The 14,862-nt window shown below is 44.8% G+C and overlaps 1 protein-coding gene across 10 annotated transcripts in view; it reads right to left on the bottom strand.

Annotated features, from left to right (window-relative positions):
• slit2 (slit homolog 2 (Drosophila)) overlaps nucleotides 1–14,862 on the bottom strand; it is a 605,319-nt gene that overhangs the window by 30,940 nt on the left and 559,517 nt on the right. For 6 of the 10 annotated variants that reach the window (XM_085967585.1, XM_085967589.1, XM_085967586.1 and 3 more), the window contains 2 exons: nucleotides 11,096–11,235; nucleotides 3,685–3,708 (listed from right to left, as the gene is read on the bottom strand). In XM_085967585.1, the coding sequence (XP_085823711.1) occupies nucleotides 3,685–3,708; nucleotides 11,096–11,235 (164 nt within the window). The remainder of the gene's footprint in view (nucleotides 1–3,684; nucleotides 3,709–11,095; nucleotides 11,236–14,862) is intronic. The other 4 variants (XM_085967587.1, XM_085967592.1, XM_085967603.1 and 1 more) reach the window with 1 other exon arrangement.

Below are 14,862 nucleotides of genomic sequence, written 5' to 3'. Positions count from 1 at the left end.
CGACAGGGTCAGGGTGGCGTTTTTACAGCTGAGGCGGAGTTAATTAAAGGGCAGGTGCCGGGCGGCCATTTCTTTTTGGGTCGCCTGCCAGCACCTGCCCCCTCTCGCCTCCTCCTGCGGGGTGCCGGCTGCGATCTGTCAGCCTGGCACTCCTCGAGTGCCGGACTATTTTGCTGGCACCTCGCTCCCCGGTGGTCCAGTAGGGCCTCGGTGCGCGCTGCGCTAGGCCCCTTCCCTTTAATCAGTGGAGGAAGGCCTGCAGGACCACGGCACTATGTGCCAGTGTACATGGCACTGCGGCACGTAGCGCCACGATATTCAATGGGAGCGCCCCAAGAGGGAGGGGGGTGCTTCCAGTAGTGCCCGCCTCATGCTTGGGGCGCTACCATTGAATTTTGGACGCGGGGGCGCGAACTTTTTCGAGGCGCTACGTTATTGCCCCAAAGGGGGCACAAGCCAATTTTCCCCCCATTGTATTTATCAGACCTGATAATCTTCACCTTGATGAGCACAAAAAACAATTGGAGGCCAAAAATCCTTAGTTGTTCCAGTGCACTCCCACCGTAACTCCTGCAGGAGTTTGTCGGCAGGGCCACAAAATAGGCTGAGATATGGATATGTCAGGCCCTGGCCTAAAATTGGAGTTTCCATGAGCCTTGTAAGGGCGGAGCCCAGACCTGCCCCTTATAAGGCCAGTGGTATCAAAGGAGGCAGGGCAAAGGATTACCTGCATCAGGCGTTCCCGTGACCTCAGCCCTCAAATCAGGTCTAGCATATCCCTGGCAGTGATATACAGGGTGAGAACAGGGTTATCTGCCACCTCCATGGTGGAAGGCGGTGGGATGAGGCTCACCTGGGGGTACAGGCTGGGATCAAGGCCTGGAATAATTTAATTTTTTTTTAGAGCAGCCCCCATCCTAAGGGGGCACTCAGGCAGCATCAAGCAATTTTTGAGAGGCTTCCAGTGGTGTGGACAACTGTCAGGATTTGTAAATTAGGTGACCTCACCCTGACCCCGCATACTCCAGTGGGGCATGATCCCGGCGTAATTCTCAAGATCCCTGGTCCACAGATTTTTTTGGGTCCCGATCTTTCTTTCAGGTTTCAAAGGAGACTTATTCCTGTGAGAGACACTCGCTGGCTGCTGCAGCACACATTTCTACCATCACGCAAGTACTATGATCCAACATCTGTAACACGGCACACTCTTAATCTTGCCAGTGAGATGTGGGAAATAACTCACAGATGAAACACTGGCACTTGAAGAATTTATATTCCATACCTACCCATACTAATGGTTTGTGGACAACACAAATTGATGAAAAACATGTAACCAGTAAGATATATCTAGTATATCGCTGACACACAATTTAAAGTGGCCAATTTTTCTATGTGTGAATATGAAGAAAGAATGACCTAAAGTCAGAAATATAGCTACAAGGAGTGGGAATGTTTTACTTGTTTTCTGCACCACCAGTGCAACATTATTAAGCTCTGTAAGTGCGGATCTGCTTTAAAGAGTGAAGGAAAAGGGGTGAAATTCCTCTTGTTGATAATTTTAGCAAGAAAGTCAGTGTGTGTATAAAATGGGAAATCCCATTTTGTACTCAATTTGAAGTAAAATTATCCAGAGGAAGAAGGTTCCCCTGAAGCCTCTAGTCACTGCCTCAGTACACCAATGCTAATGCTGAATCCACCGTTACTATTTCACCTGCTGTTGCCGATACAAATTAAAGATTTTAAGTTGGCAACGACATTAGAAGCAGATTCTCCATTCCATAATCAAGGGTGATGCCCTGCAGTCTCACAATGGCTTTTGTGTCCCATTATTCTACATTCATTTTTAATTAGCCGTTGAGTTAAAGAAACGCGACCACCCATATCACACAGATAATCATGTTTTGGCTCCTCTCTCTCTGTCAACCACTTCCCAAACTGCCCATAATTCAGCAGTCTCACTCAACAGAGTGAGCAGTAGAAAAGATCACTCTGGTGCAGCAGAGGATGTTCTTCCGAGACTGGAGTTAAGGCATCTTTTGCGGAAGGGCTGGGGGAACTCTGATGCTGACTCTGGGCTCCAGTTCCAAGCACTGGCAGCCTTTATACTTTCAATTAGCACAGAAACGTTAGTCAAAAATATAAATTGATCAAAAAAAGGAGTTAGAAAAGAAATTGCAGTCAGGAAAATTGATGCCGAATGTTTACCTCTGGCGAAAATGTTCTGCCTGTGTGGAAACATTGCTGCATGCAACTAAGGAAAACAACAGCAAGATTCATGCAGGTGGCGACTATCCATCAGGAGCAGATTATTGTAGTGTTCATTCAGCATCACGCAATGTAAAATTACCGTTCTAAAGGGTAGTCTCTGGCATTAAATATTAATTATAATTGGAACCATATACTAAAAAAAACACATTTTATTTAAACACTTCCTAGGCTTGGCATTTAGGGTACCCCTTACCGAAAATGAATCTGTATATAGTTACTGAAAACTGCCTTTGAAACAGAATCTGACCTACATGTGACCCTACTTAGTGCATCGTATTGAAGACAGGCAGTGTGCTGAACATAAGGAGCATAGCTCTTACCAGAGGCACTGGTTTAACCTGGAAATGGAACAACTGGGCAATGTGAGGGTAGAGTCAGCCTATATTAAGCATGTGTGTGTAGAAGGGAGCCCATAATCCCATTCTACCTGTATGAGAGGACAGATTGTTCTTTTAACTGCTTGCTCTGTCTAGACCATTATTTTCAGGAGTAAATGCAAAGGATTAACCCCCAACTCTGCTCTTGATTAGATTAATGCACAGATTATTATCTCTACAATACTGTAACGTCACCTAAACTGCAAAGATATTTATTGACTGATTTGGATTCGGCTCCATAATAATGGACATTAAGGATATCATGTATATTTTAGCTGCTTACCCCCGAGACACATTGTGTGCTTTTTATTGCCATCCTACTTCATTTCTAATGTGGATGCTGTAATTATGTCATATATCTTGCTTGTTCTTTATTTTGGTCAGGATGGCTAATATTTTATACATTCTACTGCCGTCTAGTTTCTGGTTAACGTCCGATAATTGCATTATTTATCTTACTTGGTTCCAGTTTGTTTTGCCAGAGGTGAGGTGTAATAATCTATGTTAAGTGATCAGCAAGCGACACAGGATCGAGCCGCACACAGGCCCCATTAAGCAGCACCACTCCCTATAATTACGGCATAAGGAATGAAATTTGCTACCTCAATACCGAATACCACAGATCAATGCAGCAGCTAGATCACAATAGAATCATAGCCATCTATTCAACTGATGCAATATACAGCATGTCAGAAAGAGCTAGTTAAATGGGAGCTGGTACTACTATGATAAAGAACAATTATGTTTCTGTATACATATCATGAGGGATGCAGTTTTTTAACTGGCAGATGATTTTTGCCAGTTATCTTTCAAAGGTAATTAGCTGAAGATTTGCTGAAGAAATGCGGCTTGACTTGATATCCTCACCTACCTCGCCATAATGCTTTCAAAATAAGAAGGGAAAATGACAGTAGTGTCGGGGGTGGAAATCATGCACCTCATTTCCAAGGAACAAGCAGGTGACAGGAAGAAGAAAAAAATGATCCGAGTCTAACAGCTCGTGGGAAAGAGAAAAGGGGAGAAACAGACTGCGACTGACCTTTTTCCACCTCATTCAGATTAGCTGCTTGCAGTGACAAGAGATAGAAGAAACAAGAGATTTTCTGAGTTTATTCTTTTTCAATACACTGGAACAATATAATGCAGCAGAAAAAAATAGCAGCTTCGTTACTATCTAAGGCTTTCATTCATCCCTCTATATATCTATTTTCCTGTTTGATTTCTCTGTCTTCCTTTATTTTTTATGCTCCTGCCCCTTTTGTCAGAGCTGCACCCTCTGCCAGGGTCACGGACTCCCCATATAGATCACAGTGGTCCTATCATGATGAAGTCATTGTCATGATGTAGTTTATCAACTAGTTTGCTTTTTCTTCATTTTAAATCAATTTTTCTCCCTTCAATTTTCTCCCCTCTTCTCCTGACAGCACTGACTGTTGCTTGGATATGGGTTTGTGGGCATTGGCTGCCCTAAAGTACCCCAGCCAAGTGACCTTTCATCGTGTGTGTGCCTGAGCAATGAGTATCAGCAAGGTATTTGACTGTGTGGGCCAGCATATTTGATCCTGATCCTGTTATCCCCTGACATATGCGCTTTCAGCAGGGTTTCCCTAGGTAGTGATCCGGAGTAGGAACTTTAGCTGATTTTCCCTCTCCCTTGAGCAGTGGAATTGAAGTGAACTGTAACACCACAACTGCCATCTGGTTGAGATCGGATAACGCAGACCAGGAATCCAACCTGATAACATCCTGGCCTGTATTTACTCAGTAACACACTGGGATGTGCATCTACCAACTGAGCTGTTGGGAAATCCGACTTTCCCTGTTCTAATATAAAAGCAAAATACAGCGGATGCTGGAAATCTGAAATATAAACAGAAAATGCTGGAAATACTCAGCAGGTCAGGCAGTATCTGTGAATAGAGAAACACCCACAGATGCTGCCTGACCTGCTGAGTATTTCCAGCATTTTCTGTTTATATTCCTTGTTCAATGACTAGTTTATGGGACTCAACTGCAGAGGCACTCTAATCATTCTTCACTTGACTAGGTAGTAGAACTATGAGTTGACAAACTCTAAAATCTCGCCTTAAAATAAACCTAGTCATTCAGAGTTTGAGATAGCAAGTGTGTTTAACGGGTGCTGGCAAATTATGGTAATAGGCCAGTAAGCAAAATTAGCAGGTTTAGTTAGTGGCAGACGTTGGTCATTAGGCTTTCAGGTTTCATGTGTTCACCAGATGTCAGGAAATTCCACAACTCGTTGTTATTTCCTGATATGTTGACAAAATCCCATATATGCTGTAAAAATGAGTTGACAAAACAAACAGCTAGTCATTAAGGTAGCGACACTATTGACTATATCCTTAGACCCAGTGTTAATGGCTCTCGAGCAATAATCAGTAGCATGCTACTCTGCCCCGCTCTGCAATAACGTCAATGTCCCATCACACAGCTACATGTACTGAGTGGCTAACAATTAATGCAGCTGCAGCTCGATTGGGTTGAGCAACAACAACTTGTATTTACATAGCGCCTTTAAAGCAATGAAAAAGTCCCAAGGCACTTCACAGGAGCATTATCAGACAATATTTGTCATGAGCCACATAAGGAGATATTAGGACAGATGACCAAAAGCTTGGTCAAAGAGGTAGGTTATAAAGAGCGACCTAAAGGAGCAGAGAGTGGTAGAGGTGGAGAGGTTTAGGCAGGGAATTGCAGAACTTAGGGCCATGGCAGCTGAAGGCACGGCCGGCAATGGTGGAGCAATCAAAATCGGGGATGCATGAGAGGCCAGAATTGGAGCAGCACAGATATCTCGGATGGTTGTAGTGCTGGAGGAGATTACAGAGATAGGGAGGGGCGAGGCCATGGAGGGATTTGAAAAGAAGGATGAGAATTTTTAAATTGAGGTGCTGCCAGACCAGGTGCCAATATAGGTTAGCGAGCACAGGGGTAATGGGTGAACAGGACTTGGAGCGAGTTAGGATACCAGCAACAGAGTTTTGGATGAGCTCGTGTTTATGGGGGGTGGAAGGTGGGAGGCCGGCCAAGAGATCATTGGAATAGTTGAGTCTGGAGTTAACAAAGGATTGGCTGAGGGTTTCAGCAGCAGCTGAGCTGAGGCATCACGGAGACGGACGATGTTACAGAGGTGGAAGTATCATATCATAGAAATCATAGAAGTTTACGACACAGAAGGAGGCCATTTGACCCATTGGGCTGGATTTTGTCAATGGGGAGCTTTTGGAGGTGGGACTCCCACTTGTCAGGTTTTAGTCCCGCCTCCATCAACTTCTGGCCAACCCACGCTATTTTCCCTTGATTGACCTTGTTAAGCCAGCCCAGCGGGTTTAGCAGGCCAATTAAGGGAAAGCCAGTTACAGAGAACATCGATGTATGACGTTTCATCTGTCAAAATTTTTTGACAGCTGAATTGTCATCGTTTAACAGCTCTGTGAAGTTATCAAACAGTGACATTCTCTGTAGTATGATGAGTTCTTGAATTCAAGACTCATCAAACCTCTTTATTTAGCAGAAATTAGATGGTTGCTGCATTGGAGAACGCAATGGCCATCTGTCATCTCTGCCGTGGAGGTGCGAGACTCTCCGCATACCCACCGATTGAAGCCTGCAGGAAGAAACAAAGGTAAGTAAACTTTTACTAACACTTTCCACTTACCTCACATACTCACCTCTCCACACTTGCACCCATCACTTACCTTCACAGCGCACTTTTGCACCCCTCCGACCTACTGCTTACCTCGGTGACCCTGGCGGGGTTCAGAGCCTTCAGGAAGCCCGCACTTGTGTGGGTAAAATGGGGATAATCCTCTTATCTGCCTGTTAATTACCAAGGAGACGGGACCCGGCTCGGATCGGCTACCCGCCTCCTGGCAAGATGGCACGGAGGCAGGTTGGGGGTGGGTTGGGCATCCGCCCCCAGATTCTGCCATTTTCCCGGCAGACTCGCCTCCATACCCGACTCCCCAGGGCTGGCAAGATCGCGCCCTTGGTGTCTGTGCCAGCCAAAAAAGAGCTATCCAGCCTAATCCCACTTTCCAGCTCTTGGTCCGTAGCCTTGTAGGTTACTGCACTGCAAGTGCAAAAGTAGGCGGTCTTGGTGATGGAGAGCGTATGGGAAAGGAAGCTTGGCGCAGAGATAAGTAAGACGGCGAGGTTGCGAACAGTCTGGTTCAGTCTCAGACAGTGGCCAGGGAGGGGGAATGGAGTCGGTAGCTAGGGAACGAGGTTTGCAGCATCAGATTGGACTAGAGTATTTAATAACAGTCACACTGGGGGGGGGTAATTCTGAATTTGGGTGATAGTGTCATTGAAATTTGAAATTAAAATTGGGCAAGATGTATAACAGGCGGTTGAATCAATATCACCATTTTACATTATCACCCAAAGGCAAAATTACCCTAACCAAGTGGAGGAAGAAGCAATCAATCCATACATTTCATGTTTTAGAGGTGACCTCCTTAAAGGGACCCGATCTTCACAAAGAGGTGTTTGGCAAACTTCTTTTGCTTGTTGACAGAGACACAACACAATAACGTAAATATTCTGACACACTTCATTGCATCAGCTGTGTATGATGCCTCTCTTCTGAACTGGATAAAGCTGGTGCCAGTGCTGCTCAGGTGCTACGAACGAGCTGCCCTCACCGGATGACATGAGGTCAGCTCAGTTGCATCATTTTCTGGTGTTCCAGTTACATTGCTCATGATAACCTGGAAGTACCAAGGACAGAATATCAGGCATATCTGCGAAGGGCTGCCTGTTGTGTGACAATATGATTTTCTGGCATGGGGGCGGGGGACTATGTAAGTGAGATACGGGATCCTAAATGACCAGGTATGTTTTGTTTCATCTAAAGCGATCACTCCTTCTCTGGTGTTCCAGCCACATTATGTGGAAGCTGCCTAATTTATATGTTCTGAAAGTCCGCAGGCTGTTTATCCTGGCATAATTACTGAGATAGGCCCGCCGGTGACCTTTGGCACTGACCCCATCAAAATGTGCAGGGTCAAGCAAAGGTTACCTTATTTACATAATAATCTGGGCAGGTGTTTGCTAGGGGTACATCTTGGGAGGCAGAAAATCCAATGTGGGATGCCCACTCTGGGGGGTGGGGGAGGATTGCGGAATCCCAACTCCCCCTGTTAAAATGTCCTCAATATTCTATTGGCCCTTTTCAGAAGGAGCCAAAAATATTGCAAAGAATTTCTCAATCTTTGTGGACCCAGGCCATAATCCCAGGTAGGCTCCATATACACCAGCCTGTAGGCTGGTAGGCCTTCTCGCATTTGGCCTACAGGCCTACCGCTGTTTCGTCAAGTTGAGGACAAGGAAACTGCCAGCCTGGAACTTTCCTCCTCAGCCATGTCCCCTTTGACTCCAGTGCTCTTGTTCGGGAGGAGGGGTGGTGAACAGACTTAGCCCCAAACTAGGCTCAGCAGAAATTGTGGGGAAGGCCGGGGCCCAGCATATCTAGATCCTGGCCTAATTCTGGCTCTTCTGGACTTATGGCAAACATATCCCCAGAGGGCCTTGGATTTTGTGCCCCAGAGTCTGGGACCATTGCGAAGGGTGTCAAGGGTAACTGCAACTACAATCTCAGGAGGATCCACGAACTGGATTTTGGCTTTTAATATAGGATTAGTATAAAAACTTGATTTTTATCATAACCAAAGGTATTTGCATCAGAAATCTACCATGGCCCTGATTTTGCAGTCGGTATGACCGCATGCTCTCAGAGTATGCCGCCATACTGCCTTTGAAATTGACCGCAAGTTCGGGATGCGCTAAATCCGAATTTGCAATCTGCCAAGTTCCAAATAGAAAGATGAACCGCTGTGACTATCAAATCCTCATTGCTGTCGAAAAGCTGGGCTAATGGCCCACCAACTGCCCATCAATTACGCTGGAAAATTTTACGGTTAGTGCAAACAGGCGCAGGAGCCTGTTTGCACAGCGTAAGAGGAGGGTGGATGAGAAAATTGCAATTTCAGAACCATAATAATTCATGGCTATACTCACGGGCCTATACTCATTGGAATTTAGAAGAATGAGAGGTGATCTTATTGAAACATATAAGATACTGAGGGGGCTTGACAGGGTAGATGCAGCGAGGATGTTTCCCCTCGTGGGGAAATCTAGAACTCAGGGGCATAGTTTCAGAATAAAGGGTCGCCCTTTTAGAACTGATATGAGGAGAAATTTCTTCTCTCAGAGGGTCATAAATCTTTGGAATTCTCTGCCCCAGAGAGCTGTGAAGGCTGGGTCATTAAATACATTTAAGGTGGAGATAGACAGATTTTTGCAAGATAAGGGAGTGAAGGGTTATGGGGAGCGGGCAGGGAAGTGGCTTTGAGCCCAAGATCGGCCATGATCTTATTGAATGGTGGAGCAGGCTCAAGGGGCCAAGTGGCCTATTCCTGCTCCTATTTCTTATGTTCTTATGTGTGTTATTTATATAAATAATAATGTTATCAAGTTTATGGTGTCACAATAGATTTCAACTTTTTGTCAGGCCATTTACAGATAAATGGAAATGTATTGAGGTAAGCTTGCAAGAAAACATGTGTTGAAAGAAAAATCAATCTAAGAGTTAAGGCCAGCCAGTATTTATAGTGAGGCTGTTAGGTTGCTATGCTTAACTCTCAAATGGGGCTTCCTATGTTTCCTGATTGGCTGGTGAAAGGAGCACCGCCCCTGTGATCCCAGGTACGCTTACGCACAATGGTGCACCCCGGGAATCCGTGGGCCACTACGCTGCGCACAACTCTGCAACATTTCAAAGCAAGTTTTTGTTTGGGGCCTCGCACCAGGTAAGTGCGGAATTGGTTCGGAGATCGCCGCCGTACTCCTTAGGTACGCTGCTGAACGCAATTTCAGGGCCAATAGTGGCAGTACCTACAATAGATCTGCATGAGTGAATATTTAAGAAAAATCTGGAAGTAACATAACTGCAAATGTAGAAAAGACTGTTTTAACAATATCTCTAGACACTGCTTACTTCCAATTTACTGTTTCATTTGGTGCATAGTAAGTAATAAAACATTTTTAACATTCCATTTTAGAAATCAAAACTGAAATCCTGACTTAAAACACCTGAAATCAGGAACAAATCTGAAAATTTCCATCGCTAAGCACACCGTTGGGAATGCCATATTGTGAAATAAAGCAGCCAGCATTCCATATCATGCATGCCTACAGCTCTATTCCCTCTTAATCTACTACAAATCTGTGGTAAGTTTCTTGTGCCTATAGGAAACTGAATCACAGTACTGTATTCCAAAGAAAATACACAGTGGAACAAGACGACGCAGAGTTCCGATACTAAAGCCTTTGTTCCTCTGTTTTTGTTCGTGGTTAGTGCATGTGGCACAACTACCTCAAAGTAGTTAGTTGGCATCGTCCTTTAGTTTATCGGATTATTTCATACTGTGCATCTTCAGTGTTAGAAGCCATCCAGACATCTGTCTCTCAAGTCTCCAGATGGCTCTGGTTCTATAAAGTCATGTTAAAAAAATGTAACACTGCAGCAGTAAACCAACAGAATAAACTGTAACATTTCTTACCCAAACTACTACTTGTTAGACTGAGGCTAGTGTTAATAAATTCCCATTCAACCAACAAATCAGACAGAAGACACGTGGAACAAGGAACTAGAACAGAGCTTAAAAGATATTTTACATAAATGACATTCAAAAGAAAATACCACACCTTCAGGTTTAATTATCTGTCAAATACCTCAACACTTAGGAATTTAAAGTCTAGAAATTACCATTTGCAGTATCAGTGTCTGAACACTTAATATATTTGTATGATATTCCTTTGTCTCTTATCTTAAAAGGGACATTATGCATTCATATGTTAACATTGCAAACAGTAATTTTAGACTTAAGTCTTACTGCATTCAAGTTATTTTACAAACTGATACATAATTTTCTGGCATTCCATTGTGTGTTTTAAGTATGCTATACAGTCTAGGAAGGCTCCAGGTTAAATCTCTGGTCTATGTTGATATCAGCTGGAGTGGTGATAGACAGAGGTGCTACAACTGGCCTCATATAAAGAATAGCCAGTGGCTGAGTTACTGGACGGTTGCCACTGCTTGTGGAACCATATCCCAGCATGAATCAGTGCCTTCAGGAAAGAAGAGGTCAGGGAAGTAAATCAGAGCCAAAGAATGTGAGGAGAAAATATAAAAAGTAGCCATTCAATAATTTCTTATTGCACAACAAGAAAAACAAGAAAAATGCCGTTTCATTTTTAATATAATTTGTTACAGAACAGAAAAATAAACACTGCAACTTTGAACAAGTTTCTTGTTATGCTTTACGCACTGAAAGAAGCAGATAATCTTACCATTGTCTCTTTAATATGCATTTACTGTTTGTTTTGGTGATACTGAGATTGCCACTACTTCCTACTTCCCTTACCTGTGTATTCAGGTGGACAGAGGCAAGTGTAGTTATTGATTCCATCAATGCAGGTGGAATTATTCTCACAATCGTTGTCCTCACAGTCATCAACGTTCACTGCACAGACCTCACCTTCAAAGCCATCAGCACATGAGCACCTGAGGGAACAGGACAACTGACATTCACACACTGGAAAGTGCTAAATGGAAGGTAAACATAAAACACTTCAAGGCTTCTAATTAATAAGGAAGGCTTGTGCATAGGGCAGAAATTCCGATCCCTACGGGTGGGTACGCGCTGTGTACTCACCCGTAGGGACATTGGAAATGCTGGTTTCAGGCATACACTGCACATGTGCTGGAAACCAGCATTTCCGATCTGTCAAGAATGCTCTTGACAGATCCTCCGGCTGCCTGGGAGAAGGGCCTCTGTGGGTGGAGAGTTCCGTTTTTTGGAAACCCTCCGCCCGCAGAAAACAATTACAATTCTTGCGCCTGCTTTTACCAGGATAAGAGTTGAAAAAAGTTTTATAAAAAACATTTCCACTGATTTATCATTTAAAAATACTTTAAAGGTAAGTTTATTTTTAGCACCGTTAAAAACTTTATTTATTTTTCTCAAAAATTAAATTTTTGTTTAAAATAGTTAATTTATGTAATTTATAGTCATTTTAAAAATGTGCTGTTTTTTAAAAAATTATTTGAAGTTTTACTATGTTTTGGGGGTGATCTCTATTCATATATTTGACAGGTCTTCCTGTCAAATCTATGAATGGAGATTCCCTTCTCTGATTGGCTCCCCATGGCCCACGTGATCCCAGGGACACTGCGAACCACCTGCGCCTCTGGGATACGTGGGCCCTGCACACCGGCAGTTTGGAGAGGCCCAGGTAAGGAACTCTGCATCTCCCGGGAGCCCTCCGGTCCAAGCGCAGATTTTTCCAAATCGTAGCCCTCCGCCCGCGGGAGGCCTGCGAATTGAATTTCTGGGCCATTAATGTTTTCTGTACACCCAGTTTACTGCAATAATAACAGAGTCTTCAGGATTAATGGTCATCCAGTTAATGTAGACACAAGGTACATGACTTTACTGCAAACCTGTGTCAATCCTTGACCTGACCTTTTATGGGGGATGTCTCATCAACAGTCAGTAAGTCCACCAGTCTGTCAGTCAGTGTAACTAGGCTGGCTACAGGCATCACAAGATCTCACCATTTTACTCTCCCCTCTGCCCTCAGTCACATTTTGTTTCAGGTCTTCCCATACCCAGTGGCATTACTTAAGCTCTGGCACTCCATGTGGCTTTCCTATCAGGGACCCATCCCATCAGCTTCTGAGGTTCTATTTGACATTAGTGCCTCATCAAAAATATCAAATACTTACAAGATAGATTTATTTTTTGTCTTTCTATTGATATATAGAATACAATTTTTTTTAAAGAATACTGATAATATCATTGTGAAAATTGACTTGGAGGAGGTACTGAATGAGGGAGTGAGGTACAGATATGATGGTTATCCAGGGTGCCATGGTGCTTCTTACCTATGCGTACTAATGTATTTCCCTTACACTGCCAGGATCAGTAACTCCTCCAAACCAGTACCTCAGAAATTCAGATAGGCTTCGCTGCCTAATTTTCCTCACTATTCTGCTCGATTTCAAGCAGTACAGCGGAGGAAATTCCAGCCCAAAACAACTGAAAAACGGGTTCCTCACCTTTAGTGGGAAAAATGTTTTACTGTTCAAAAAATAATCAATCAAAAGGAATTCCAAGGTTTGGCATTCCCCAGTGATTTACTTGATAAAGCAAATGTAAACTGTGCCATATAGAGAAGGCCCAAGGTCCAATTCTAAGCCCATGCTGAGTTAGCTAAGCTCAGGCCGGATGCCGATTAGGGTGGTACAGCTGACCTAGGTGACCCTGGGCTACAGAAAGTCATCCAGGGTTCCTACTCCTGATTACTCTCCAGTTAGCCCTGTCGAAAGGTGCAGCCTCTAGTCTGAACTTGTTGATCCTTCTTCTCCAAAGATCAGTTGGAGTATTTTTGCTTGTTCCTGGCACATTTTTTCCACAGGAGGATGAGACATGCTGTGTTAATCGTCATCGCTGGCAGCCCTGACTTCAGCAGCAAGGCTGTAAGGTCAATGAGGCGGTGATGTCACTTCCTCCTAAAGTGAGGCTCACCAGTGACTCCAGAGGCTGCAGTGCAGAAGCAGCAACATAAGCAGCTGCTGCCAGCTGCCTCCACCTTGTTCTAGACCTTGCATAGGTCAAGTGGTCATTGGTCTGCACGGACACTCCTCAAAAGATTTGGGAATCTACACCACAATGTAAACAGTTCAGATTCCATAGGACTGGAAACGTATGGAGATTACGGAATCACCTTTTTTAATACAGGCACATTTCGGTAGATTTCCCGATCAGGCGTGAGCCGGATTGTGTGTTATTAGTGCTTGCCCGACTGCTGTTGGTCCTGCCTGATTTAGCTAAGCCAGCTTCACTTACACAGGGCTGGGTTTTCCCTGTGGAAGCGGGATGGCGGCGGGAGAGGTGGTTGGCATTTTCCGGTCCAGCTCCCGTCTGCAGCTGCTCTCTGAAAAAGATTTTCCGTAGATTGGCCTTGTTAAGCCCGCCCTGCGGGGTTCCTGGCCAATTAACAGGAAGTGGGTCTGATGACGTCATTTGGTGATGCGTCATCAGCCAGTTTCCTTAAAGGGACCCCGGCCACATTGAGTTTGACAGTTGTGCTGTCAGTGTTCTGCAGCATTGAGGTGCTGCAAACACTGACAAGCACTGCACAAAGGTGCACAGCTGCACCCAGGCTCTCGCATGACTCCCTCCATATGCTTATGGAGAGAGTCACAGCACGCAGGGAGATTCTCTTCCCTTCCCATGGGCGAAAGACACCTCCCCAGGAGATCAACGCAGTCTAGTTGCACACTGCACAGGAGGACACAAGCAGGGATGTGGTCAGGAGTGCCTGGCTGCACTGGCGCCAAACTTTCAATGATCTCAGCAGATCACAAAACGTTACTGCAATGCCACAGTCTACCTCACCCTGCTTTGCCACTCATCGCATCCCCATCACGCTGCCTTCCATAGGCAGTTTTTTTTTTTATTCGTTCATGGGATCTGGGCGTCGCTGGCAAGGCCAACATTTATTGCCCATCCTTATTTGCCCTTGAGAAGGTGGTGGTGAGCCACTTTCTTGAACCGCTGCAGTCTGTGTGGTGATGGTACTCCCACAGTGCTGTTAGGGAGAGTTTTCCAGGGTTTTGACCCAGCAACGATGAAGGAATGGCGATATACTTCCAAGTCAGGATGGTGTGTGACTTGGAGGGGATCTTGGAGGGTGGTGTTCCCATGCGCCTGCTGCCCTTGACATTCTAGGTGGTAGAGGTCACGGGTTTGGGAGGTGCTGCCGAAGGAGCCTTGGCGAGTTGCTGCAGTGCATCTTGTAGATGGTACACACTGCAGCCACGGTACGCTGGTGGTAGAGAGAGTAAATGTTTAAGGTGGTGGATGGGGTGTCAATCAAGTGGGCTGCTTTGTCCTGGATGGTGTTGAGCTTCTTGAGTGTTGTTGGAGCGGCACTCATCCAGGCAAGTGGAGAGTATTCCATCACACTCCTTACTTGTGCCTTGTAGATGGTGGAAAGGCTTTGGGGAGTCAAAGGTGAGACACTCACCGCAGAATACCCTGCCTCTGACCTGCTCTTGTGGCCACAGTATTTATGTGGCTGGTCCAGTTAAGTTTCTGGTCAATGGTGACCCCCAGGATGTCAA

The sequence above is a fragment of the Somniosus microcephalus genome, chromosome 2, assembly GCF_052327205.1.
Source record: "Somniosus microcephalus isolate GS21.2 chromosome 2, FLI_Smic_1.0, whole genome shotgun sequence".
Lineage (NCBI taxonomy): Eukaryota > Metazoa > Chordata > Chondrichthyes > Squaliformes > Somniosidae > Somniosus > Somniosus microcephalus.
The sequence above is the reverse complement of the archived record's forward strand: the minus strand, read 5'-3'. Positions and strand labels throughout refer to the sequence as shown.